Source organism: Schistocerca cancellata, chromosome 2 (genome assembly GCF_023864275.1).
Source record: "Schistocerca cancellata isolate TAMUIC-IGC-003103 chromosome 2, iqSchCanc2.1, whole genome shotgun sequence".
Taxonomy (NCBI): Eukaryota; Metazoa; Arthropoda; class Insecta; order Orthoptera; family Acrididae; genus Schistocerca; species Schistocerca cancellata.
The window spans coordinates 862,473,478-862,498,579 of record NC_064627.1 but is presented as its reverse complement, the minus strand read 5'-3'; the positions used below and the strand labels follow the sequence as shown (position 1 = coordinate 862,498,579).

Below are 25,102 nucleotides of genomic sequence, written 5' to 3'. Positions count from 1 at the left end.
CAAGATAGTACCACCCTATTGTGCAGCACAGATAAACCCCTCACATTACCACCTGCCATGGACTACTGAGGAATGCAGCACTGTGTTCAGCTATGAATTGCTGTTCTGCACTGTCCTATACGTCCACTGGCGATCAAGACAGACCTGGGGACAGTCCCCAACAGTGATATTACTCAGTGTCATGATGTGGGAAGCCATCATATACAACTTCAGATGGTGGCTGGTAGTGACTGAATTAACTGATGGTAAAATGCATGTGAGTAATACACTGCTTCATGTGTTGCCACTTATGCCACAGTATCGTGGTAAAATTTTCCAACAGGACAATGATTGTCCATACGTGGCAGTTTTGTATGAACAGTCTCCATTATGAGGTACTGGCCCCCCGATCTGCCTCCAGCAAGACCAGTGTGGGACCAGTTCTGATGTTTGTTTCGTCCTAGTAGCAGTATCGTGGCAGTGTAGGGCCAGTTACAGCAGTTTTGTATTAGCTTGCCTCATGAATCCAATCCAGAGACGACAACGTTATTCCGCTAAGAGGGTACTTTGCAGCAAGTTCTTTGTAAATCTATTTTGTTATGACTAATACCAATACACACCCTGCCAACCTCTGGAATCCCCTTTCGCTTCCCACACCCCTCCTGGCTGCTGCTAGGTCATGCAGTGGGTGTCTGCAGTAAGCGGCGCCAGGGCACTGCCTGTCAGTTGGCGCTGCTCCTGCAGTGCTAGTGCTCACGCACTCCGACCACCTCAAATTTTTTGCCTTGTGTGAAAAATGCTGCATTCCACCGTCATACAGAGGCCATGTTAAACTTGGCAAGTTAGAGCTGAGATTGCAAGAAGGCAACATACTGCAATAGCTCGTTTAAACATTCATGAATTCTGGAGGTAAGCAAAATGTGTGTATTCTAGCCCCAACAAAACTATTATTTCCAGTTGGTTCTGACGTACAAACACGTTGCTAAACCAAAATAGAAGTCCAATCAAATGAAGAAATCTGATGAGAAGAATTATCGATACAGAGTGAAAGATGGTTTTCAAACCGTTTTAAGTAGTGGCCAAAAGTGACGTCAAATGAAACTTATGTAAAAATTGGGTTATGAAGAACAAAACCATTTTCAAGCTAAGCAACCTGTCGAATACATCTATTCCTTGCCAATTCATGAAGAGCGCGGCCACACCAATAGAATGCCACAACCTTCATAAACTGTGTAAAGATCATCACGACTGTTCAGCTTTGTCCTGTAAGCTGCTTTGTTGAGACAGCTGCCATCTCCGCTTACAGTTTGTAGTTCACGTGATACGAGACTACTGTTTCGTCGTTCCTAACATATGACTGACAACGTCTTACTGGCGCACAGAATGAGCAGAACGAAATCTGTGCTGACCCCAGTTGCCAGGCATCGATGTGCTGCCTTACGCTGCGGCGACGTTGAGACATGTCGTGCAGCTGGAATCCCCGATCTGCCTCCATCCTCTGATGCACGACAGCTCACTGGGTCATCACCGGTGGATGGGTGGTTGGCGTACAGCCTAGGACCGCAGTGCCTGGGTGGAAGGAGAAAGTGGGAACTGGCCACTTATCTCCCCTCACGCATGAGGCCAAAGCGACCAACAGCGCGCAACGTCTGGATGCGTTTTGTTTTGCTTTAGGGCACAAAAAACAGCCGGGCTCATAAGCGCCCAATTCGTTACTATAGTACACGAAGACCGAGGAGGTAATAACTGCACGTCAGCGCGAAGTGACAGAAGACAGCTAAAAGCAGGGACGTGGAGAAAGAGCTAAGGAGGACACCATACAGAAACAGCGGTCCAAAACTAAAAAATAGCGTTCGCCATATTGCTTTGACGGATAAGTAAGACAGTCAACAGCCCGCGCGTCATTTGCTAAAATGGCCCATAAAACATACGGAAAACGCAAGTGGGAACGTGAACGATTAAAAACTGGCATTCTGTAAGGTAGTGCGGGATAGTTAAGACTTTTGCACTATGTGTACGAAATGATGGGGTGTCGCCGCTTAGCAAATGATAGCTAGACAGGAAGCACCCAATACACAGCCTAGTTAAAATGACCTTCTCCCAATGGGAAGGCCGAGAGGATATCGTCCATGATGCCGGGAGAGGCTTAAGCTTGATCTTATGCCCATGAAGGGACGGCACCTCTTGACAGACAACACACATCAGAGCGAATATAGTAACTAGTGGGATGACGTGCAAGGACTGCAACCTTGACAGCAGCGTCAGCAACCTCGTTTCCTGGCAGACCAACATGACCAGGAACCCACATGACCACCACAGTGGCTCCACCGAGAGTGAGCAAGTGACAATTTTCCCGGACCATCTGCGCTAGGGGATGGGCGGTGTACAGCTCAGACTGAAGGGCACAGAGAGTGAGCAGAGGACAAATTAAAAATGTGTCGCCAGATGTACTCTGTTGCGTAATAAAGGGCGAAGAGCTCAGCTGCAAATACTGAGCAGTTTGGCGGAAGCCGATATGTAAAGGCAAGGGCGCCAATGAAGGCACACCTGACACCAGTCAGCCCGAGAGCCATCAGCGTACAAAGATACTATCGCGAAGTTCGATGTGCAGGTCGTAATTCTGAAGGTGAGCCCGCGGCTGGAGTAGTGTCCTTAGGAAGCTAATGAAGACCAAGGTTAACATGGGCCACCTCACGAAGCCAAAGGGATCTCGCCCCCACTGGGGAAGCTGCAAGTAGTGTGAAGTTAAGCAGCCGGATCAGGTGGTAACTTAAGAGCAACGTGCCCCATACTGGTGATCAAGGCAATCATCGAAAGAGCAGGCATAGAATGGGTGGCCATGCATTGCGTAACTAGCATGCATATCTGCTGAAGGGAGTCACGGCGGTAGGGCTTGTAGTTCAGTAGCTTCAGCTTACGGACACTTAACTGGGCTAGTGTAAAAAGGGACCAGTAGCCAAACGGATATCACAAAGGTGGAGACAGTCGTGACTGCGTGAATGGGATGGACCTGTAGACGCATAAAGCACCCACAGTCGAGTTTCGAATGGACAAGGGACGGGTATGAATGGAGAAGGGTGGTTCGATCGGCACTCGAAGAAGTACCATTGAGGACACGGACATTGAGGAACCGCGTACAGCGAGCTGCCAAGTAAGACACATGGGAGGACCAAGAGCTTCCTATCGAGCATGGGAACCAGGAATTTCGTAGGTTTACCGAACGGAACGGCAATAGGCCCAAGATCTAAAGATGGTGAAAGAAACCATTTGCATCGCCAGAAACTCAGACGGTTTTGGCAGTGGAAAAAACGAAAGCCATTGTCGATACTCCAGGAGTGAGGCCATTATAGGGTTAATGGCGATAGTAATGACGACGCTTAGGACGGAACGTTGAGGCACACCGTTTTCCTGGGTAAAGGCAGAACCCATACGCACCTTAACTGTCTTAGAAATTCCTGAAGGAAGTAGGGCAGGCAGCCACAGAAGCCCCACGTGTAAAGAGTACATAGGGTACTAGTTCTCCATAAGGTGTCTTAGACCTTCTCCAGATCGAATGGTAACAATGATATCTGCAGAAAACCATTCATGACATTGGTGGACGAAGTAACGAGATGGTCAATTGCAAAACGCCTCACTCTAAACGCAGACTGTGCATTTGGTTGGAAATTGCGAGACTCTAGGCACCATGAATCAGACACTATCACCATGGAAACGCAGCTGGTATGAGATGGGGTTGTAGCTGGAATTAAGGTTTGTGTCCTTACCGGGCTTAGGTACGGTATGACGGTTGCTTCAAGCCAAAGCACGGGATATGTGCCCTCTGCCCAGATGCGATTTGTCCGTGTTAAGCTGAAATTTCTTGCCCAGAAGAGGAAGGTGCTGCAACATCTGAATGTGGACAGCATCTGGCCCTGGGGCAGAGGACCAGGACGAACAGAGCATGATGTAGCTCCCTCCCAGTAAATGTGGCACTGTAGCACTCACGATTCTGGCAAGAGAAGGGTATCGTCCGACACGCCTCCACTCTTTTCCGATAGATGAAGGCAAGCAGATAGTAGGAAGAGCTCTTAACTGCCACAAAATGACGGCCTAAAGTGTTTGAGATTACCAAAGGATCCACAGTAATATCGTCTGCTACTGTCAGGCCGGAAATTTGGGAATGGATCTTCGTCCCAGAGAGCCGTCGGGGGTTGGCCCAGACGACAAAGGTGGGGGTGGAACTGTTTAAAGAACTAGTGAAAAATCCAGCTAGCTCTTTTGCTATTCCAAAGAATGAGAAAACACTTTGCACGTATCTGGTTATAATGAATGCAGTTTGACACCTTAGGGTTCTCTGGGCGAATTGTGTCGCAGCATGCCTCAGTCCATTAAGGGACTGGGACACGACGTGGTGAAGAAGTGACAAATGGAAAGTTCTGCAGCATTAAGGATAACGTTTGTGAGATTCCACCTGGTCATCATAACCGAGGAAATCTTGTTCTGTGAAGGTCGCCAGGGAGGATTAAAGCTACCAGTCAGCATAAGTAAGCTTGAGGTGGCATGCCTTTCGATACATGCAGTGACTTGCCCCCTCTTCTATTTCTATCTTACTCCGAGTAATTCCATATTCCTCTCTAATTGCATGCGGTGAAAAGCTATTCCTTCACACTCCGACTTCCCACACAGCGTCTCTCGTCACCCGGGTGGTCTGGTGACAGGCGGGCTCTGCTGATATTGAAAGGGTTATGCTGACAGGTGTGAGGGAGTCTAATGGATGGTGTCCAGACGCCAATGTTGTCATAAGAGCGGGGCCGACACGCCCACAGAGGCCTGAAGGAGCAGCTGGGGCTAGAGATTCCGTTACTTCGCAGAAACTTAGTGAAAAGACTTTCTGACTGGCTAGCACCGAGGCATGGGAATGACCTGGGTTCCCAGGCAGTCTTGGCGGGCAAATTCCCGCGTTTTCGGCAAAATCATAAATGATTGGCTTGCTCAGGGGATAGGTCCATGACGTAGCAAAATCGGCGCAGAAATTGGCGCTAAGTATCTATTGATGGAATTTTAGTGCTTCGGCAAGAGAGTGGAATTTTCCGCCAGTTTTCGAGTTGCTGATTGGCACGTTTAACCACGGCCACTGTCGTGGTGATGGGAATGTTCTATGTTTGGCTTTTACAGGTGTTCTTGATAGAGTCAGCTCTTGCATTTCGGTCAGAGTAGGTTACAAGACTGAGCTCTCGCTGCCCTAGACAGCCTGCCTTCAGTTGGCAAATATACTTTAATTGTAACTCTTACAAAGTTGCTGACGTTTCGACTTCAACCTAAATTTCCAAATGCAGTTTGCAATTGAGCGTTCTGCTAACAAGCGACATATATTGCCCGTTTTTAGCAGTTTTGGCTAATGTTGACACTATCGGACGTACCGTGTGCCTTCGCTTGTTAAAATCACTGTACCGTCAGTGATTGTGTGGCGAGCCTTCTTCGCCTCCCTCAGAGGCACATTTGAATTGCTAAGAAGTCCTTAGTCTGGAACAACCAGACCACGATAATTTGTTTTGGGCTATACTCGCGACATTATAACCACGACAGGATGTCCAAGCAACTAGTCATTGCCTCTGGTACGCCAGATCGTGTCCTTGCAGTTAGGACGACAGCTTGGTAACTTATGTCCACAGCATAGGCAGATTAGTTAATTTTGCTATGTGATAATCAGAGTTCAGCAGAAATCAACTGTTACCGTCTTTTCTATCGTGGTTGTGTCTTGGGTGTTCGTTGTCAGAGTTCTCACTACTGTAGCAGCAATTAATGTTGGGTTGGTTGGGTGTTTCTCTTAAGATCTGAGTTGCAACAAATTGGCTCCACGTACCACTTTGTCATAAATGTCACAAGCTAGTTTATGGACAACTTCACCTTCACAGCATTTATTTAAGTATCCAATTTGAAGTATTGTAAATGTTTCATGTGTGAGTTTAGCCATAATTGTTATTTTGTAAAGAACTTTCATTCTGTAAATCGGCAGAGCAGCCCTTTCATCTCTCACTACATTAATGGAACTTTATCATATTAATTTCTATCAAATTATTGCAGGTGCCGTACTCTTCTCTACTCCACTTGCAGGGTCAATTACAGTCAGTCGGCGTTTCTTCTTAATCCATGTGCAACAGCAGAAGTCGGAGTTAGAAAAGGGGGGGGGGGGGGGGGTAAAACACTCCAGTATCAAGGTTCTAGAAGAATTAGTAAATACACTGCTAGCCGTGACACCTCGCAAGCTGCGAATTGGGCATTCATGTGGATGGGGTAGGAGTCAGCAGACAGTGAGCACATGGGACGTGGTCACTCGAGAAGTAGTCAGAACGGACTACTCAAGACGAGGGGCAAGCTGGGCAGTGCACAAGGATAGGTCCAAATGTGAATTGGTGTGCGATGAGCCAGAAAGGAAAGTGGTTGCACCAGTGTTAAGGCAGAAGAGGTGGTTTGACTATGGTCATCTTGTGTGAGCAGTATGACGCCCCAATGAGGTGGAATGCTTCAGAGGGAAGGTCAAAACTGGGAAGAAATGTGGAAGCTCAAAGCAGTCGTGAGGGTGCAATTTCGTTTTCTGAAGTCTGAGTACAAGGAGACACTGATGCCACAAGCAGCTGCAAATTCTCTTGGTGGGAACGAAGGCTGCTAACATTCCATTGGAGGAGAGTCATGATGCAGAAACGAAGCATCACGTTGCCAGCTGTCGAGTGACAGCCTTTGAAGAGCCGCTACTATAGGGCACCTAAGCAGGTGGATCCTGCTGCATGAGGTCAACAAAGCATCGGCTTACATGTGTGTGTGTGGAGACCAACACTGAAAAATGGTTGGTGTTGCGCAATGGCGACATGGAGGCAGGCCGGACTAAGGTATCACGTGGCAACACTGTCAAAGAGGATCTTTGAGTACGCGAAGGGAAAGACCGTTTGCCTTTGGTGGACTTCGAGAGTTTCCGGTTAGAGGAAGAATCAGGTGTTGATTGGTTGGAAGGATGTAGGAAGTCTTCACAGGAGTACTCCTGTCCTTTCTGGCCTACCAGCTGTGTAGCTGGTGGCTTCGCCCCCTTGAGGCCAGAGTTTGATGGTTTGTTGTTCAGCTGTACGAGGGGATGGCGGAGCTACAGCGACACTGAGCGATTTCACTACCTCAGAACTGAAATGGTCACATGTGTGGCCACGTCCTTTGTTGAGTGCTGGGTAAGAAGAACAGAACTATAGGTACCAAATGGTAGAACACATGGTTTGCGACTAGCCAGTAACTTGCGAGCAACTGGATAAGGCACCTTTTTCTTTACCCGTGTCTTCTTTACATCCCACTAATCAAGACACAATGGACACTCCCGAGATGGAGCGGTATGGTCGACATTGCAGTTTATACAGTAGGGAGAAGGATGTGGACTACCGCATTCTTGCGCATCCCTACCATGGGTGACAATCTGGCTTGTTATCGACAAGAAATTCCTTTGTGGTTGGAACGATGACACCAGTAGCAGCGAATTGGATTCGGAATTTACGCTCGGACTGATAATTTCGCAGCCTGCTTTCATCTTTGATGTAAGCACCACTATCGAAGGTGAAAGTGTGGGCATGCATTAAGAAATCTGCCTTTTTGACTGCACGATGGACGGCAATGACACCCTGATGAGATAGCTACTTTTGGATTTATGCCTAAATCAGGCCGTCGAGCAGCCTAGTGCAATAACACCACTGGAAGAATTCAGAGTTCTGTGGGCCGTGACACGAACAAGGTAGCCGTGGAGAAGCGAAGTGGCAAGCAGTTCTGCTTGAGAATCGGAAGTAGTCTCCAAAAGCAAAGTGCCATTCCATAAACGAAAGTACAATTTCACACGGCTGATTGCATTAACACCTTTCTGAATTAACGGATTTACTGCGACAAAGGACTGATCAGCTTCAGTACCTGATACCACAAGGAACCGTAGAGCAGTAGGAAGGGTGTGAATCGTTACCCTCATTACGTTTACGTTTCGCAGATGATTGTGAAGTTTACTCATTCCGAGAAAATGCAACAGGCATGCTCCTTCGAACTGGTGCCCCCTTTAGAAGGTGGCGCAGCTACCCTAGGTGATTGTTTACCCCTCAGGTCACACCTCGCGATCACCTTACGGACGGACCAATAGGCGATTTGGGAAGGTTGCAGCTCAGGCAATCACCCCTCGTTGAGCCTGGTCTGTACCAGGGTATGTGCGAACCCTACCTGTCGACCCGTGGCTGAGGCGTTACCCAGTCCCCTGTTACGCATCGGATGCGTGGGCTGGCCTTCAGGAGCGTACAGGGAGGAAGAAGAAACCGAACCTCGAACGGTGAAACGAGGGAACGGAAGAAGGGAAACAAGGAAAGAAAAAGGGAGCGAGAAACAAAGGTGAGATTGCTCTTACGTCACCGACAACGCAGGACGTTCCTGACAACCTAGACATGTTCCCAAGGGAGTGGCAAAAGAGTAGCAAGAGAATAGACACACAGCATGGAAGGAAAAAATGCTGCGAAGATTGGGGCCCCGTGGTAGCCAAGCACGAACCCAACAGTGAGCGGCGAGCTCCCTGAGGGTGTGTGGATGTGTGACATTCCTACTAATTCATTTGGAAGAAGTCCTTCGACGAGTATCACCAATGAATTATGAAAATTAGCCAGGGCACGGTGAAAGTAACATTTCACCTACATAGATAGCAGCAGCTGTTAAATTTTTTGAATTTTCACTCACCTAAGTTTATTAATTGCCCTGATTAAGTAATCAAATCTGGGTCTGAGAAACTAGTCCTCACGATGGTCGATCTGATACTGTATCAGTCAACTCCCTACCCATCGTTTGGCTCAAAATTTGGACGAGAACCCGGCCTGTAATTTAGATTGGAGTGAAAGAGCGCCATGTAACATTTGACCGAAGTGTTTCGAGCAATAAACATACTAAAAAATACGTTTCCTTTTCGTGGTGCATTCATAAGCAACGTTTCTGTATCTTTAACCAATTATGAAATATGACTAATTTGAAGACATTTCCGATGCACACGGTCGAAATTCAGTGCGCAGAACCCTTCTGCCACAAACGCTCAAAAATGTCGAGACTAGGATGATTTTTTATCTTAAATAGAATTTCTATATACTGGCTGGATTTCATACCTAGTAATGTATGATATAAATTTAACTGACGCGAAGGCTACGAGCTGCGTTTTACCTCAGCAAACGCAACTTAGAGAGGTCATTTAGTTTCGTGCAGAACTGATATGTCGAGTAATGGAAAGAAATTCAGTCCAGTATCGAGTGAAGGTATCAAGCTGCAGGACGGGATTGAATCAAGTTGCCACCAATAGTTCTCAAAATCGGGCAGTATCTATTTTATTTCATAGTAGGCGGTGCGTCCACTGCAGCGCTTCGCTTAGAAGACTTAACTGTCGCTGTGAAAGGCAAGTTTCAATTCAAACGTCGCCACTTATAGCGGACGGTAAGCAGCGCTGCAGAAGTCGCCAATCTGGGACACTTTCGGAGTTGTACCTGCGGTCGTGTTGTCACGTGAAGCTGCCATTCGCGTACTGTTTGTCGCTCATGTATAACGCGGCCTTGGCAGCAGGACAGTTATCTGACAATCTGTTGGTAAGATGTGAACAACCACATGGGAGGGGGGGGGGGGGGGGCGGGCGCGTTTGTGGGAATCATGGCCGATTTTCAAGGTAAGAATGAACGTCAGCAGGGGCCAACGTACACAATTCCACTTGAACGTTGCTGGCTAGGTCTCTCAAGACATGGAGGGTAGATACGATCTATGATTACGAGGGGTCAAACAAATGTCACCACTGAGTTTGTACACCTTAAAGAACAAATTTTCCAAATCATAAGCTCTGTGACTTTCTGCAAGACCTACTGCACCTATGCTGTACCGGACTTCATTAGAGTTCAGAAATTATCGTCTTAAATTAAGTGTCTTCAGATATGTAGATTGCTTTCAGGAAGAGACGATGCAACGGGCTTTAATTTAGATGAATCAAATTTTTTTAGCCATGAGCCAGATTCGCAATAATCGAACTAAAGCCATCTATTTTGTTTCTTTTTGGCACATTGATTGGGTGATATTTAAGACCTTGCAATGCTACTGACTTACGTCAGTGTCGTGAAGAGAACAATGCATGAACAAGGAACCAAGCCAATTCCCTAAGAGCAGCAGAAGAAAGCATTAGTTCTGGCTGAAAACTGGAGTGGATTATCAGGACGACCGAAATCTAGGGAGGAAGAAAAAGAAAAATTGATTGAGAAGATTGGTAAGTCACCTATGTACACACTTTCCTAACATTGTGTATCGACGGAATGCCTTGTCCATTGTGTGAGGACATGGCAGTTTAAGTGCCTCAGTTTCAAAGCTGTCCACAGAACCTCAGATTATTGCTGATGCTGATCAAGTGACCAATTAATTTACAAGCAATTTTTCCTTGTTCGTTTCTGTTATGTTTGAAGTAGTAGTAACGTTTCCAGTGACAGCTTTATTCCCACGACACTATACCATATCCTTAAGTAAAGTTTACTAATCAATAATTGTGAAGTACAGCCTATGTGTGGCATCCTTAACTTACGATCTATGGCGACAACGTACATACAGTGAGTACAGAACGCAGACCCAGACGCTGCCTTGCTGTTACCTCTTCTTGGAGTCATCCGGCAGGGTTTGCTGGCCCTCCCCTTCTTCCTGCTGCTGGCTGGAGGTGCTCGCGCCCTCTGCTTGCTCCAGCGAGCGCTCCGGCGATGCAGACTTCTTTCGTGGGGGCTGCTCCTGCTCTTCTGGAGAAGGGTCATCCGGCAGCGGTTGTTGGCCCCCCTCCTGCTGCTGGCTAGAGGTGCTCGCGCCGTCTGCTTGCTCCAGCAAGCCCTCCGGTGACGCAGACTTCTTTCGTGGGGGCTCCTCCTGCCCTTCTGGAGAAGCTTCATCTGGCGAGATCCCTCGCTCCAGCCCACTGGTGCCTGGAACAAGGTTCCCAGATGTGTAAGTTTGGTTGCTTGGTTTCGAGTGGAAGAGACTAAATTGTAAGTTGATCAGTCCATCACTGGTGACAAATGCAGAAGTAGTAACCAAAGGAAGGAGGCGAAAAGCAAACCCTGGAAAGCCTAAGAGTAACTATCACAATGAAGGCCATAAGGAGTGAACTGGGTAAGGCTGTTTTAACGAAGGTGTGTGCTGAAAGGTGTCAATGCTACCCAGTCATCGGTTGTGCTAACGTCCAAACTTGCAAAATAAATACTGACGAATTTACAAAATGGGAAAAGAAATCGACCTCAGGTAATATCGGTTTGGGCTCTTGGGAAAAGTGGAGCCACGTGAGTCAGTATAGAGGCTAGAGCTGTTTAGGAAATAGGTTAAAAGAGGACTACGTTTGTCACAAGAGGAATCTTTCGACAATGTCACTGGAATACGATTATTGAATACTAAACGTGGCAGGACGAGAAGACAAGGAAAGGCAGGTTATGCACAACTTTTATAAAAACCAGACCTTCGATTCATATAACTAAGGACATAAGGAACCAGTGAGAAATGGTTGTAGTATACCCCAATCTTGTTCAGGTTGTGTCTTGTGTAAGCAGTAAGGGAGCCAAAAATGTTTGCAGAGAAAATTTAAGCTCAGACAAGAGAAGATGATGAGGCTTGCTGATAGTATTGGAATTGTCAGGTGGCAAAGGACTGAAGAGCAGTTAAGTTACCGGTATATATTGTTGTAGCACGGTTCTAACTTTCCAATACCCTTGTCAAAGGAGTCACCCACCTCATTTCCGCCAATTCCCTACTCTGATCTGCCGCTCGCTGTGTGTACCAAAATGCTGCCGGCATACCCAGCAGTTCACCTTCGTTGCACCTGCAGTATGAGGCCGACAGTTATGATACGCGACACTATGCGGCTCCAGGGAAGGGGGGGCCAACACCCAGCAGGTTTTCAGGTTTGGTGGGAAACACTTTCTAGGCATCCTCGTGTTCACTGTGCACTCAGAACCAGATTGTGACATGACGCAATAGACAGGTGCACTAGCGAGCGCTGCTTCTATACTACGCTCCACACGATTTTCACTGTGGCCTTAATTTCGCATCCGATCGGTGGTTAAAGCCCGTTTAGGTCTCCGCAAGACCACAGAGCGTGTGATTTGTCTGAATGTTCTCAAATGCTTCTGCCGTAGAAGTCAACCTAATCAGCGGCCCGTTTTACACGAGCCGCTTTCTCGTGGAAATGGACTATTCTAAGTGCATACGCCTTCCGTGCACGCATGTAAATCAACCAACCGCTACACGAGAATGTGTATGAAATTTATGCTCTAAAATGTGCCTAGTACGGAGTTCTCAATTTCGAGGTATGCTGCACTTTTCCCTCGCGCGGAAACAAGCGGCTATGGCAAACTCTCCTCAAATTTTAAGTGAAACAGTTGTGGCCGGGTTCACCCGTGTCGTACAAACAGATTTTATTCATTCCCACCTTCTTGATACGTAATGTTTTGCTTTTCGGGATATTGATAGGTTAAAGAAGGTCCTGACACTTTTCTACTGGCGTTCTACAATAGTTACTGAGGAAAAGCCCAGATTTTACATAAATGACGACACACAAAGATAAACATGTCTTATTAAACATCATTTCAACAGTGCAAAAAGTCAATTATTTGACAACTAAGATTACTTTCTGGCTTACTTGGCACCTCCTATAAGCAAGCTAACAGGATACAAAAGTAAAACGAAAAGGCACTTCCCAGCGTTCTAGAAATTTGTACGTTATCAAGTATATTTTTTCGATCAATGTGTGTTCTGTAAGTTTCGATGACTTTTCCTTTTCTTCCAGTTCTCAGGACGGTAATGAATATACTAGATCACCTTTGACAAGAACGTCCGCTATGACTTGGTTTTGTCGTTAACTGCGTATTAACATTGCTTATTCCTACATTTAGATACTGTATTCTTCTTTATTAAAGAATTATTGCTCATAACCTCACTTTCGCATTTTAGGTTCCATACTGCACAGCAGACAGCTTTCACGTGACACCCAATTTTGGCAGTCAACTGTAAAGCAGAATCGCCGCTAAACCAACCACTCTGGGTGCAGAACTAAATTCCAGCGGCACTGCCGAAGACTTTGCCTCGAGCAGTCATGTGAGACATGACAGTATCGCGTACAAGACGCGGGCTTAAGCCACGGTAATGTCCACTTCACGCAGACACTTACCAGCTTTCTCCAGCGCTGGAGATTCAGCAGCTACAGCAGGCAGCCCCTCCGGCTCCGCGCCGCTTTCCTAGGGCAAAGAAAAAAAACAGTTGTTAAAGAGACTGGCCAAGTCCAGACCGTGGGTAGGGTCTTCCATGGCTCAGCCAATGAGGAGAAATGCACCCCATATCCAGCCCCTGCTAGCTGGAAAAAGGGCTGAGACAGTTAACAGAGCAAAGCTTGCTACTTTGCTCTCAAGACAAAAGTGGAATGCCTTAAAAGGTAATGGACGTCTGACTCACAATAACAAAAACAGAGAAATAGGTAAAGCAAAAGATGCGGACAGGGCTCTGAATGTGATTTGGCGGGGAGGGGGAGTAGGAGTCCTACCCCACAGCCGACCCACCCCTGATCCAATGTAGTCAAGGCGGGAAAAGCATCCACTACTCAACCGAGTTTCCTCTGAAACAAAGTAGGGTGTGGAGAAAGACAAACCGCATCCAAAAGGAACTGAAAAACACTAAGACAGGAAAAAACATTACCAAAAACTGCGAGCTCACAACCAAAGCTTCGTAAGATACTGTGTTGGCAGAAGAGCCAACACCGTGTTACTAGACGGGGCCGAAATGCACGCGTTTCAGCTCACGCAGGTTGGCGTGAGGAGGGAAGGACTATACGTGAGGTCTGGAACATGACAAGGAATTACAATTCAGAAAGCGGACGTAATTAGTTTGATACTTAACTTTAATCCATTAATGATGAACGTCGCTCTTGACGGTGCATGATTCACAATATTATCTGTTCAGAATACATAGTAATGAATATGGCGCCTTGCTAGGTCGTAGCTAATGACGTAGCTGAAGGCTATGCTGAACTGTCTTCTCTGCGAATGAGAGCGTATATAGACAGTGAACTATCGTTAGCAAAGTCGGCTGTACAACTGGGGCGAGTGCTAGGGAGTTGTTGTTTTTGTGGTTTTAGGGCGCACAACTTCATGGTCATTAGCGCCCTGACGACGTTAAGAATGCACCGCGAGGCACAAGTTTAAAACAACAACTAAAAGGGAAAACACGATAAAAGACAGACAGACAGGCATAGGATTAAAAAACAGCATCATCAAATGTCCTTAGAGAGGTTTGTCAAATTGATAAAACGAAGAACACGAGCAGCTGCTCGTGGGTCATCCGCTAAAATGGCATCGAAAGTACTTGGCAGGTTAAGATCTAGACGCAGTGTGTTAAAATTTGGACAGGACATTAAAATGTGTCGAACCGTCAGCAAGTGCCCACATGGGCAGAACGGCGCCGGCGCAGCCGCCAGCAGATGGCGATGGCTGAACCGGCAGTGTTCAATTCTTAACCGGGCCAAAACTACCTCCTCCCGCCAAGAAGGGCGTGAGGAGGACGTCCAAGCCACGGGAAGAGGTCTTAAGGCCCGAAGCTTGTTGTCGGTAAGTGCAGCCCAATCGGCATGCCACAGCGATAGAATGCGCTGACAAATGACCCTGCTAAAATCGGACGAAGGGACACAACAAGAAGCTGTCCGAGGCTGGAGGACCGCAGCCTTGGCCGCGGCATCTGCAGCTTCGTTCCCAGGCAGACCGACATGGCCAGGAACCCACATAAAGCTAACCGGAGAACCGACGTCCACCAGCTGCTGAAGAGAGCGTTGGATCCGGTGTACCAAAGGGTGAACCGGGTACGGATCACTGAGGCTCTGGATGGCGCTCAGGGAGTCGGAGCAGATGACATAAGCAGAATGTCGGTGGCGGCAGATGTAAAGAACAGCCTGGTAGAGGGCAAAGAGCTCAGCTGTGAAGACCGAACAATGGCCATGGAGCCGGTATTTGAAACTTTGTGCCCCGACAATAAAGGAACACCCGACCCCGTCATTGGTCTTAGAGCCATCTGTATAAATGAAAGTCATGTTGATGAACTTCGAACGAAGTTCCAAAAAACGGGAGTGGTAGACCGAACCGGGGGTAACGTCTTTTGGGAGCGAGCTGAGGTCAGGGTGAACGCGGACCTGAGCCTGGAGCCAAGGTGGCGTGTGGCTCTCGCCCACTCGAAAGGTTGCAGGGAGTGAAAAATTAAGGTGTTGGAGGCGACGAAAGCGAACTCCAGGGGGTAGCAGGGCAGAGACATAGAACCCGTATTGACGGTCGAGAGAGTCGTCAAAAAAGGGAACGATAAGACGGATGGTCGGGCATTGACAGTAGCCGACAGGCATACCGACAAAGCAGTATATCGCGCCGGTAGGTGAGTGGCAATTCGCCAGCGTCAGCATGAAGACTCTACGGGACTAGTATAAAATGCTCCGATCGCAAGTCGTAAACCCCGATATTGTATGGACTTGAGGCGGCGTAAGATGGATGGCCGTGCAGAGGAGTAAACGAAGCTTGGAGCAGACGATCGACCGATATAGACGAAGTAGGACGGTTCGATCCGCTCCCCACGACATACCACTGAGAACACGGAGGACATTTAAAGAACGGGTACAACGGGCGGCCAAATATGACATGTGGAGACCAGCTAAGTTTCCTGTCAAATGTAAGGCCTAAAAATTTGGTTGCCTCCACGATTGGGAGAGCAACGGGACCGAGTCGTAAGGACGGTGGGAGAAACTCTTTGTAGCGCCAGAAGTTAATACAGACCGTCTTCTCGGCAGAAAAACGGAAGCCATTGGCGACACTCCAGGAGGAAAGACGGTCAAGAGAACGCTGAAGACAGCGCTCCAGGACACGTGTACACTGCGCGCTGCAATAGATGGTAAAATCGTCCACGAAAAGGGAGCCTGATACAGCAGCTGGGAGGCAATCCATTATTGGATTGATCGCGATGGCGAAGAGAGCGACGCTCAAAACTGAGCCCTGTGGCACCTCATTCTCCTGGCGAAAGGTGTCGGACAGGACAGAACCCACACGTACCCTGAACTGTCGATCCATTAAAAAGGAACGAATAAAAAGAGGGAGGCGACCGCGAAGGCCCCATGTATGCATGGTGCGGAGAATGCCCGCCCTCCAACAGGTGTCGTAAGCCTTCTTCAAATCAAAGAACACAGCCGCGGTCGGGCGCTTCCGCAAGAAGTTATTCATAATGAAGGTCGACAGGGTAACCAGATGGTCAACAGCAGAGCGGCGCCTACGAAATCCACATTGTACATTGGTAAGTAGGCGTCGAGACTCTAGCAGCCAAACCAATCGAGAGTTAACCATTCGCTCCATCACTTTACAGACACAGCTGGTAAGCGAGATAGGTCGATAACTGGAAGGCAAGTGCTTGTCCTTCCCCGGCTTAGGAATCGGAACAATAGACTCGCGCCAGCATGCGGGAACATGTCCCTCAATCCAGATGCGATTGTATGTACGAAGAAGAAAACCTTTACCCGCAGGAGAAAGGTTCTTCAGCATCTGAATATGAATAGAATCAGGCCCTGGAGCGGAGGACCGTGATCGGCCAAGTGCGTTTCCGAGTTCCCGCATGGCGAATGGGGCATTATAACTTTCACAATTCGAGGAGCGGAAGTTAGGTGGCCTAGCCTCCTCTGCCTGTTTGCGGGGGAGGAAGGCAGGGTGGTAATGAGCTGAGCTCGAAACCTCTGCGAAAAAGCGGCCGAAGGCATTGGAGACAGCCTAAGGGGCCACAAGGACGTCATTCGCGACCTTCAAGCCAGAAACTGGTGAGTGGACCTTAGTGCCAGATAGCCGGCGAAGGCTACCCCAGACAACAGAAGAAGGAGTAAAACTGTTGAAGGTGCTTGTGAAAGCAGCCCAGCTGGCTTTCTTGCTTTCTTTGATAATACGACGACACTGAGCACGTAATCGTTTATAATTGATACAATTCGCCACTGTAGGGTGGCGTTTAAATGTGCGTAAAGCACGTCGACGAGCACGTAAAGCGTCTCTACATGCTGCGGTCCACCAGGGGACCGGTACGCGACGTGGAGAAGAAGTAGGGTGAGGGATGGAATATTCAGCAGCAGCGAGATTGACTTCCGTGAGGTGTGCGACCTTACCATCGCAGCTTGTGAAGGTTTGATCCTGAAAGGTCGCCCTGGAAGAGAAGAGCCCCCAGTCTGCTTTGGAGATGGTCCAACTAGAGGATCACGAAGAGGGGGTATGCTGCAGGAGATGGATAACACACGGGAAGTGGTCGCTCGAATATGTATCAGAAAGTGCATACCACTCCAACCGGCGTGCAAGTTGGGGAGTACATATAGAGAGGTCTAAATGGGAATATGTGTGAGATGTGTCCGAAAGAAAAGTAGGGGCGCCAGTATTGAGGCAGACAAGATTGAGCTGGTTGAAAAGGTCTGCTAACAAGGAGCCCCTCGGGCAGGATGCTGGAGAGCCCCAAAGGGCATGGTGGGCATTGAAGTCTCCAGTTAACAAAAATGGTGCAGGTAGCTGAGCAATAAGGTGCATCATGTCTGCCCTGGTAACGGCAGATGACGATGGAGTGTAAACGGTACAAAAAGGAAAACGTAAAAGTGGGGAGAGTAATGCGGATGGCAACTGCCTGCAGGCCGGTGTGCAACGTGATGGGATCGTAGTAAATATCATCCCGGACCAGCAACATAACCCCTCCATGAGCTGGGATACCTACCACAGGGGGTAGGTCAAAACGCACAGAGGTGTAGTGTGCCAAGGCAATTTGATCGCATGGGCGTAGCTTCGTTTCCTGGAGGGCTACGACGAGCGGACGGTGCAAGCGGAGCAGCAACTTCAAGTCCTCTCGGTTGGAGCGAATGCTGCGAATATTCCAGTGAATAAGTGCCATCGTAAGAAAAGGAAGATGAGAGAAGGGGTCACCTCGAAGGCCACTGAGGGCCGGGCTTCGAGCGAGCACTGCCGCCACTATCAGCAGGCGGACAGTCATCGTCCATTGGGTCTATAGGTTCATCGGCCATCTCGGGAGGATGGCCGGGAGGGGGAGCTTCCTCCGCCGGTGAACGGCCAGATGTACGGCTACCAGCGGTGCGGCCAGGCGAAACGGATGACGGCCTGGGGCGGCAACCGCTGGGTGGCGCAGGAGAAGAAATGCGCCGTGGCGGAGAAGGAGAACTGTGCTTCCTATGAGCCTTTTTGGAAGGACGTTTGGTGGAAGTACCGGTCGAAGGCTGGGAGGTCGAGGTACGTAGGAAGTCTGCACGGGATGGTTCCTTCTTGAAGGCCCGTGCATCTGACTTCGGGGTCTTCGTCTTAGCAGAAGCTGATGAAGGGGCTGGTGTCTGGGGTGATGGGAGGAAGAGGAGACGTCGACCGCGCGATCTTAGCACTGGCCGAACGGACGACCGTGGTGCTGAAGGTCAGATCGCATGTCTGGGTTGCTACCTCCCTGGTAGTCCGAGGAGAGCCGAGGAGAGTACTGTATTTCCCCGCTAGAAGCAGAGCGAGCTTCCTACTAGCCAATAGCTTGCGAGCAGCCGAGGTGGACACTTTGTCTTTGACCCGAATTTCTTGGATACAGCTTTCTTCCTTATAGACAGGACAGTCGCGGGAGGATGCGTCATGGTCACCCTGACAGTTCACACAACGAGGAGACGGAGGTGGACAGTCACCCTCATGGGCTTCCCTGCCACAAGTGACACATTTAGCCGCATTGGAACAAGACTGTCGAGTGTGATTGAAACGCTGACACTGGTAGCAGCGCGTAGGTGTCGGGACATAGGGGCGAACAGAAATAACCTCGTAGCCCGCCTTGATGCGCGATGGCAGCTTAACACTATCGAAAGTCAAGAAAAGTGTCCGGGTCGGTACAAGGTCATTGTTGACCTTTTTCATGACCCTATGGACAGCCGTCACGCCCTGCTCAGCGAGGAAAGATTGAAGCTCCTCGTCAGTCAATCCGTCGAGGGAGCTAGTATAGACTACACCACGAGACGAATTCAAAGTTCGGTGGGCCTCCACCCGGACAGGGAACGTGTACAGGAGTGTGGCCCGAAGCAGTTTTTGTGCCTGAAAGGCACTATCAGTTTCTAGTAATAAGGTACCGTTACGCAACCTGGTACAAGATTTGACAGATCCGGCTATGGCATCTACGCCCTTCTGGATAACGAAAGGGTTGACAGAGGAAAAATCCTTTCCGTCCTCAGATCGAGAAACGACGAGGAACTGTGGGGCAGGCGGTAGTACTTTTGTCACTGTTGGCTGGTCACGTTTCCGTTTTTGGGCAGAAGTCGAGAGAGATGGAGTAGAATCCATTGCGGAGGAATCCCCATGATTGCCAGCGTCTCCGATGGCGCGCTACTTCCTTGTGGGGACCCTCTCAGAGGGCACTCTTACCTTAGGTGAATGTTTACACCTAAGGTCACACCTCCCGAGAAACAGACGGAGGGACCAATCGGCATGGTCAGAAGGTATCAGCTCAGACAATCACCCCTCCCCGGGCCTGGCCTTCACCAGGGGGTACGCGCTGCCTTACATGTCTACCCAGGGCGGGGACTTACGCGTGGGTCTGCCTTCAGGCACGCACAGGGAGGAAGGAAGAACCGGAAAAAGAAGAGAGGGAGAAAGAGGACAAGAAGGCAGTGAGAAGAAGGCAGTGAGAAGAAGGCAGTGAGAAGAAGGCAGTGAGAAGAAGGCAGTGAGAAGAAGGCAGTGAGAAGAAGGCAGTGAGAAGAAGGCAGTGAGAAGAAGGCAGTGAGAAGAAGGCAGTGAGAAGAAGGCAGTGAGAAGAAGGCAGTGAGAAGAAGGCAGTGAGAAGAAGGCAGTGAGAAGAAGGCAGTGAGAAGAAGGCAGTGAGAAGAAGGCAGTGAGAAGAAGGCAGTGAGAAGAAGGCAGTGAGAAGAAGGCAGTGAGAAGAAGGCAGTGAGAAGAAGGCAGTGAGAAGAAGGCAGTGAGAAGAAGGCAGTGAGAAGAAGGCAGTGAGAAGAAGGCAGTGAGAAGAAGGCAGTGAGAAGAAGGCAGTGAGAAGAAGGCAGTGAGAAGAAGGCAGTGAGAAGAAGGCAGTGAGAAGAAGGCAGTGAGAAGAAGGCAGTGAGAAGAAGGCAGTGAGAAGAAGGCAGTGAGAAGAAGGCAGTGAGAAGAAGGCAGTGAGAAGAAGGCAGTGAGAAGAAGGCAGTGAGAAGAAGGCAGTGAGAAGAAGGCAGTGAGAAGAAGGCAGTGAGAAGAAGGCAGTGAGAAGAAGGCAGTGAGAAGAAGGCAGTGAGAAGAAGGCAGTGAGAAGAAGGCAGTGAGAAGAAGGCAGTGAGAAGAAGGCAGTGAGAAGAAGGCAGTGAGAAGAAGGCAGTGAGAAGAAGGCAGTGAGAAGAAGGCAGTGAGAAGAAGGCAGTGAGAAGAAGGCAGTGAGAAGAAGGCAGTGAGAAGAAGGCAGTGAGAAGAAGGCAGTGAGAAGAAGGCAGTGAGAAGAAGGCAGTGAGAAGAAGGCAGTGAGAAGAAGGCAGTGAGAAGAAGGCAGTGAGAAGAAGGCAGTGAGAAGAAGGCAGTGAGAAGAAGGCAGTGAGAAGAAGGCAGTGAGAAGAAGGCAGTGAGAAGAAGGCAGTGAGAAGAAGGCAGTGAGAAGAAGGCAGTGAGAAGAAGGCAGTGAGAAGAAGGCAGTGAGAAGAAGGCAGTGAGAAGAAGGCAGTGAGAAGAAGGCAGTGAGAAGAAGGCAGTGAGAAGAAGGCAGTGAGAAGAAGGCAGTGAGAAGAAGGCAGTGAGAAGAAGGCAGTGAGAAGAAGGCAGTGAGAAGAAGGCAGTGAGAAGAAGGCAGTGAGAAGAAGGCAGTGAGAAGAAGGCAGTGAGAAGAAGGCAGTGAGAAGAAGGCAGTGAGAAGAAGGCAGTGAGAAGAAGGCAGTGAGAAGAAGGCAGTGAGAAGAAGGCAGTGAGAAGAAGGCAGTGAGAAGAAGGCAGTGAGAAGAAGGCAGTGAGAAGAAGGCAGTGAGAAGAAGGCAGTGAGAAGAAGGCAGTGAGAAGAAGGCAGTGAGAAGAAGGCAGTGAGAAGAAGGCAGTGAGAAGAAGGCAGTGAGAAGAAGGCAGTGAGAAGAAGGCAGTGAGAAGAAGGCAGTGAGAAGAAGGCAGTGAGAAGAAGGCAGTGAGAAGAAGGCAGTGAGAAGAAGGCAGTGAGAAGAAGGCAGTGAGAAGAAGGCAGTGAGAAGAAGGCAGTGAGAAGAAGGCAGTGAGAAGAAGGCAGTGAGAAGAAGGCAGTGAGAAGAAGGCAGTGAGAAGAAGGCAGTGAGAAGAAGGCAGTGAGAAGAAGGCAGTGAGAAGAAGGCAGTGAGAAGAAGGCAGTGAGAAGAAGGCAGTGAGAAGAAGGCAGTGAGAAGAAGGCAGTGAGAAGAAGGCAGTGAGAAGAAGGCAGTGAGAAGAAGGCAGTGAGAAGAAGGCAGTGAGAAGAAGGCAGTGAGAAGAAGGCAGTGAGAAGAAGGCAGTGAGAAGAAGGCAGTGAGAAGAAGGCAGTGAGAAGAAGGCAGTGAGAAGAAGGCAGTGAGAAGAAGGCAGTGAGAAGAAGGCAGTGAGAAGAAGGCAGTGAGAAGAAGGCAGTGAGAAGAAGGCAGTGAGAAGAAGGCAATGAGAAGAAGGCAATGAGAAGAAGGCAATGAGAAGAAGGCAATGAGAAGAAGGCAATGAGAAGAAGGCAATGAGAAGAAGGCAATGAGAAGAAGGCAATGAGAAGAAGGCAATGAGAAGAAGGCAATGAGAAGAAGGCAATGAGAAGAAGGCAATGAGAAGAAGGCAATGAGAAGAAGGCAATGAGAAGAAGGCAATGAGAAGAAGGCAATGAGAAGAAGGCAATGAGAAGAAGGCAATGAGAAGAAGGCAATGAGAAGAAGGCAATGAGAAGAAGGCAATGAGTAGTCAAGGGAAAGAGTAAGGAAGACAGTGAGGTGGAGAAGAGCAAAGAAAGAAACGAACAAAAGGAAGGAAGAAACGAGAAGTGAAAAACCAAAAAGGCCACAATTATAGGTCGTGGAACCGTCCGTCTCTGGACGTAGGCGCTAACTACCCCCGTGAGGGGGATGGACTCCTTTTAGTCGCCTCGTACGACAGGCAGGAATACTTCTGGCCTATTCTAATCCCCAGACCCACAGGAGGGGGGAGAAAGGTGTGCCAGGATCTGAACGTGAATGGCATCTGGCCCCGGAGCAGAGGACCAGGACAGTGCAAGTGCACGTTCGAGTTCCCGCATAGTAAAGGGGGCATTACAAGTTTCCAGATTCAGCGTGTGGAAGGAAGGTCGCCGAGCCTCCTCTGCCTCTTTCCTGGGAAGGAAGGCAGGATGGTAATGGGCGGAGCTTGAAACCTCCGCGAAAAAGCGGCCAAAGGCGTGGGAGACAGCCACAGGATCAACAAGGACCGCATTACCCGAGGTCAGGCCAGGTACCGAGGAGTGGGCCTGAATGCCCGACAGCCGGCGCAGGCTACCCCAAACGACGTTAGAGGGAGTAAAACTGTTAAAGGAGCTGGTGAAAGAGGCCCAACAAGCTTTTTTGCTGTCTTTGATGACTCTACGGCATTGCGCTCGGAGTCGTTTGTATTCAATACTATTCGCCAACGTAGGATGGCGGCGAATGGTGCGTAAAGCACGTCGAGCACGGATAGCGTCCCTACAAGCCTCGTTCCACCAGGGGGACGGAAACGCGACGTGAATAAGTAGTACGAGGAATGGAACGTTTGTCAGCATTGATGATAACAGCCGTGAAGTATTCGACCTGACTGTCCCAACTGGGAAAATTGTGGTCCGGAAAGGTCGCCAGGGATGAGTAAAGTCCCCAGTCAGCTTTCAGTATGTTCCAGTCAGGATGGGGTGTGGTACAGGAGACGAACGACACAGGGGAAGTGGTCGCTCGAATAGGTGTCAGAAAGGACATACCACTCGAACCGACGGGCAAGAGTGGTGGAACAGATCGAGAGCTCCAAGTGGGACTAGGTATGTGTAGAGTCCGAGAGGAAAGTTGGGGTGCCAGTATTGAGACAGACAAGATTGAGATGGTTGAAGACATCCGCCAAGAGTGAGCTGCTTTGACAGGATGCAGGAGAGCCCCAAAGGGGATGATGAGCATTGAAGTCGCCGAACAATAAATACGGCGGAGGAAGCTGAAAAATGTCAGCCCGACTAACTGCGGATGACGATGGAGTGTAGATGGTACAAACGGAAAAAGTAAAAGCAGAAAGAGTAATACGGACAGCTATTGCTTGGAGTGGGGTGGTCAATGGGATGGGATGGTAATAGACATCGTCCCTAACTAGCAACATGACCCCACCATGAGCTGGGATACCGTCCACAGGGGTGAGGTCATACCGCTCCGAGATATAGTGGGCAAAGGCAATATGGTCAGTCGGACGCAACTTTGTTTCCTGGAGACCAAGGACGAGCGGACAGTGCAGGCGGAGGAGCAGTTGTAATTCCTCCCGATTAGAGCGAATACCTCTTATGTTCCAATGTAACAAGGCCATCGCTAGTCAAAGAAGAGGGGGAACGAGACGGGTGAAGAGCTGGTCAACTCGACGGCCGCGGAGGGCCAGGTTTCGAGGGAACAACGCTACAACTGGCGGGAGGCGGATCCTGTTCCATCGAGTCGTCGCCAGCTGCGGCCGCTTCCCCGGGTTGCGTAGGAGGGGCAGCATCATTCGCCGACGAGAGGCCAGCTGAGCGCCTGGCAGTAGAGCGTCCTGGCGAAACTGAGGACGGGCGGGAGCAGTGACTCACAGATGGAGCGTCAGACGAAATGCGCCGGGGTGGAGAGGGGGAGAGAGACTTTCTTGGAGGCCTTCTTGGAAGTCCGAGGAGGCACAGGGATGGTGGGCTGGACCCGAAGAAGGTCTTCACGCGTGGGGTCCCTTTTGGAATGCCGGACCTCGGAAGCTGGGGTCGTGAACGTTTCCCCAATGGATGCCTGAGAATAGGATCGCTTCTCAGGTGGAGGAGGAGGAGGAGGAGGAGCCCTGGGGCAGAGGGGGCGGGGGCCACGGGGGAGGAGGATTTGGAAGGGAGGGATTTGGGAGGCGGAGGCAGAGACCCCGGATGGGGGGAGGAGGACGAGGGGGGACAGGATAGGGGTGAGGATACCGCAGAAGGAGTGGACGCAACTGAGGCAAACGAAGCGGTCAACGGCACGGGATGGAGGCGGTCATACTTCTTCCTGGCCTCAGAAAAAGAGAGACGATCCAAAGTTTTGAGTTCTTGTATCTTCTTCTCCTTCTGATATGCAGGGCAGTCTGAGGATCTAGGCGAGTGGATGCCAGGACAATTAACGCACCGAGGTGGTGGGGTGCATGTATGTACTTCACGAAGAGGACATCCACAATCGCCACAAAGGGGCTCAGCCTCACACCAAGACGACATGTGCCCAAAGCACAAACACCGAAAGCAACACATAGGAGGTGGGACGTAAGGTCGCATGTCGCACCGGTAGCACATCACCTTTACCTTCTTTGGGAGAACGTCCCCCTCGAAGGCGAGGATAAAGGCCCCGGTGTTTATGCGACAGTCTTTGGGGCCGCGCTGGACTCGCCGGACGAAATGCACGCCTCGGCGCTCCAGGTTGGCCCTGAGCTCCTCATCAGATTGCAGCAGGAGGTCCCGATGAAAAATAACCCCCTGCGTCCTATTTAGTGCTAGATGCGGGACAATGGACACTGGGATGTCCCCGAGGCGGTCGCACGCCTGGAGCGCCGCCGACTGTGTGGCGGAGGTGGTCTTTATAAGAACGGACCCCGAACGCATCTTGCTGAGAGCCTCGATTTCCCCTTAGATGTCTTCAATGCGCTGAACAAAGAACATGAGCTTGGAGGTGGCGAACGTACCCCCATCGGTTCGAGAACAGACCAAATAGCGGGGAAAGTACTTCGCCCCAAGCTGGCGGGCCTGTCCCTCCTCCCAGGGAGTGGCCAAGGAGGAAATGGCAGGAGAACCAGAACTAGAGACAGTACCTTTCCTTTTGAAAGACTCGGCCGCAGAGTGACTTGATACGATTGACGTTTCATCTGCGAAACGTCCGCCCCAATACCACCCACTCCGACCAGGGTCTCTC

The 25,102-nt window shown here is 49.6% G+C and overlaps 1 protein-coding gene across 1 annotated transcript in view; it reads right to left on the bottom strand.

Annotated features, from left to right (window-relative positions):
* Window positions 1–25,102, bottom strand: part of LOC126159409 (uncharacterized) — a 103,713-nt gene that overhangs the window by 16,595 nt on the left and 62,016 nt on the right. The window contains exons 3-4 of the mRNA XM_049916522.1: window positions 13,172–13,238; window positions 10,619–10,937 (exon numbers count right to left, since the gene is read on the bottom strand). Of these exons, the coding sequence (XP_049772479.1) occupies window positions 10,619–10,937; window positions 13,172–13,238 (386 nt within the window). The remainder of the gene's footprint in view (window positions 1–10,618; window positions 10,938–13,171; window positions 13,239–25,102) is intronic.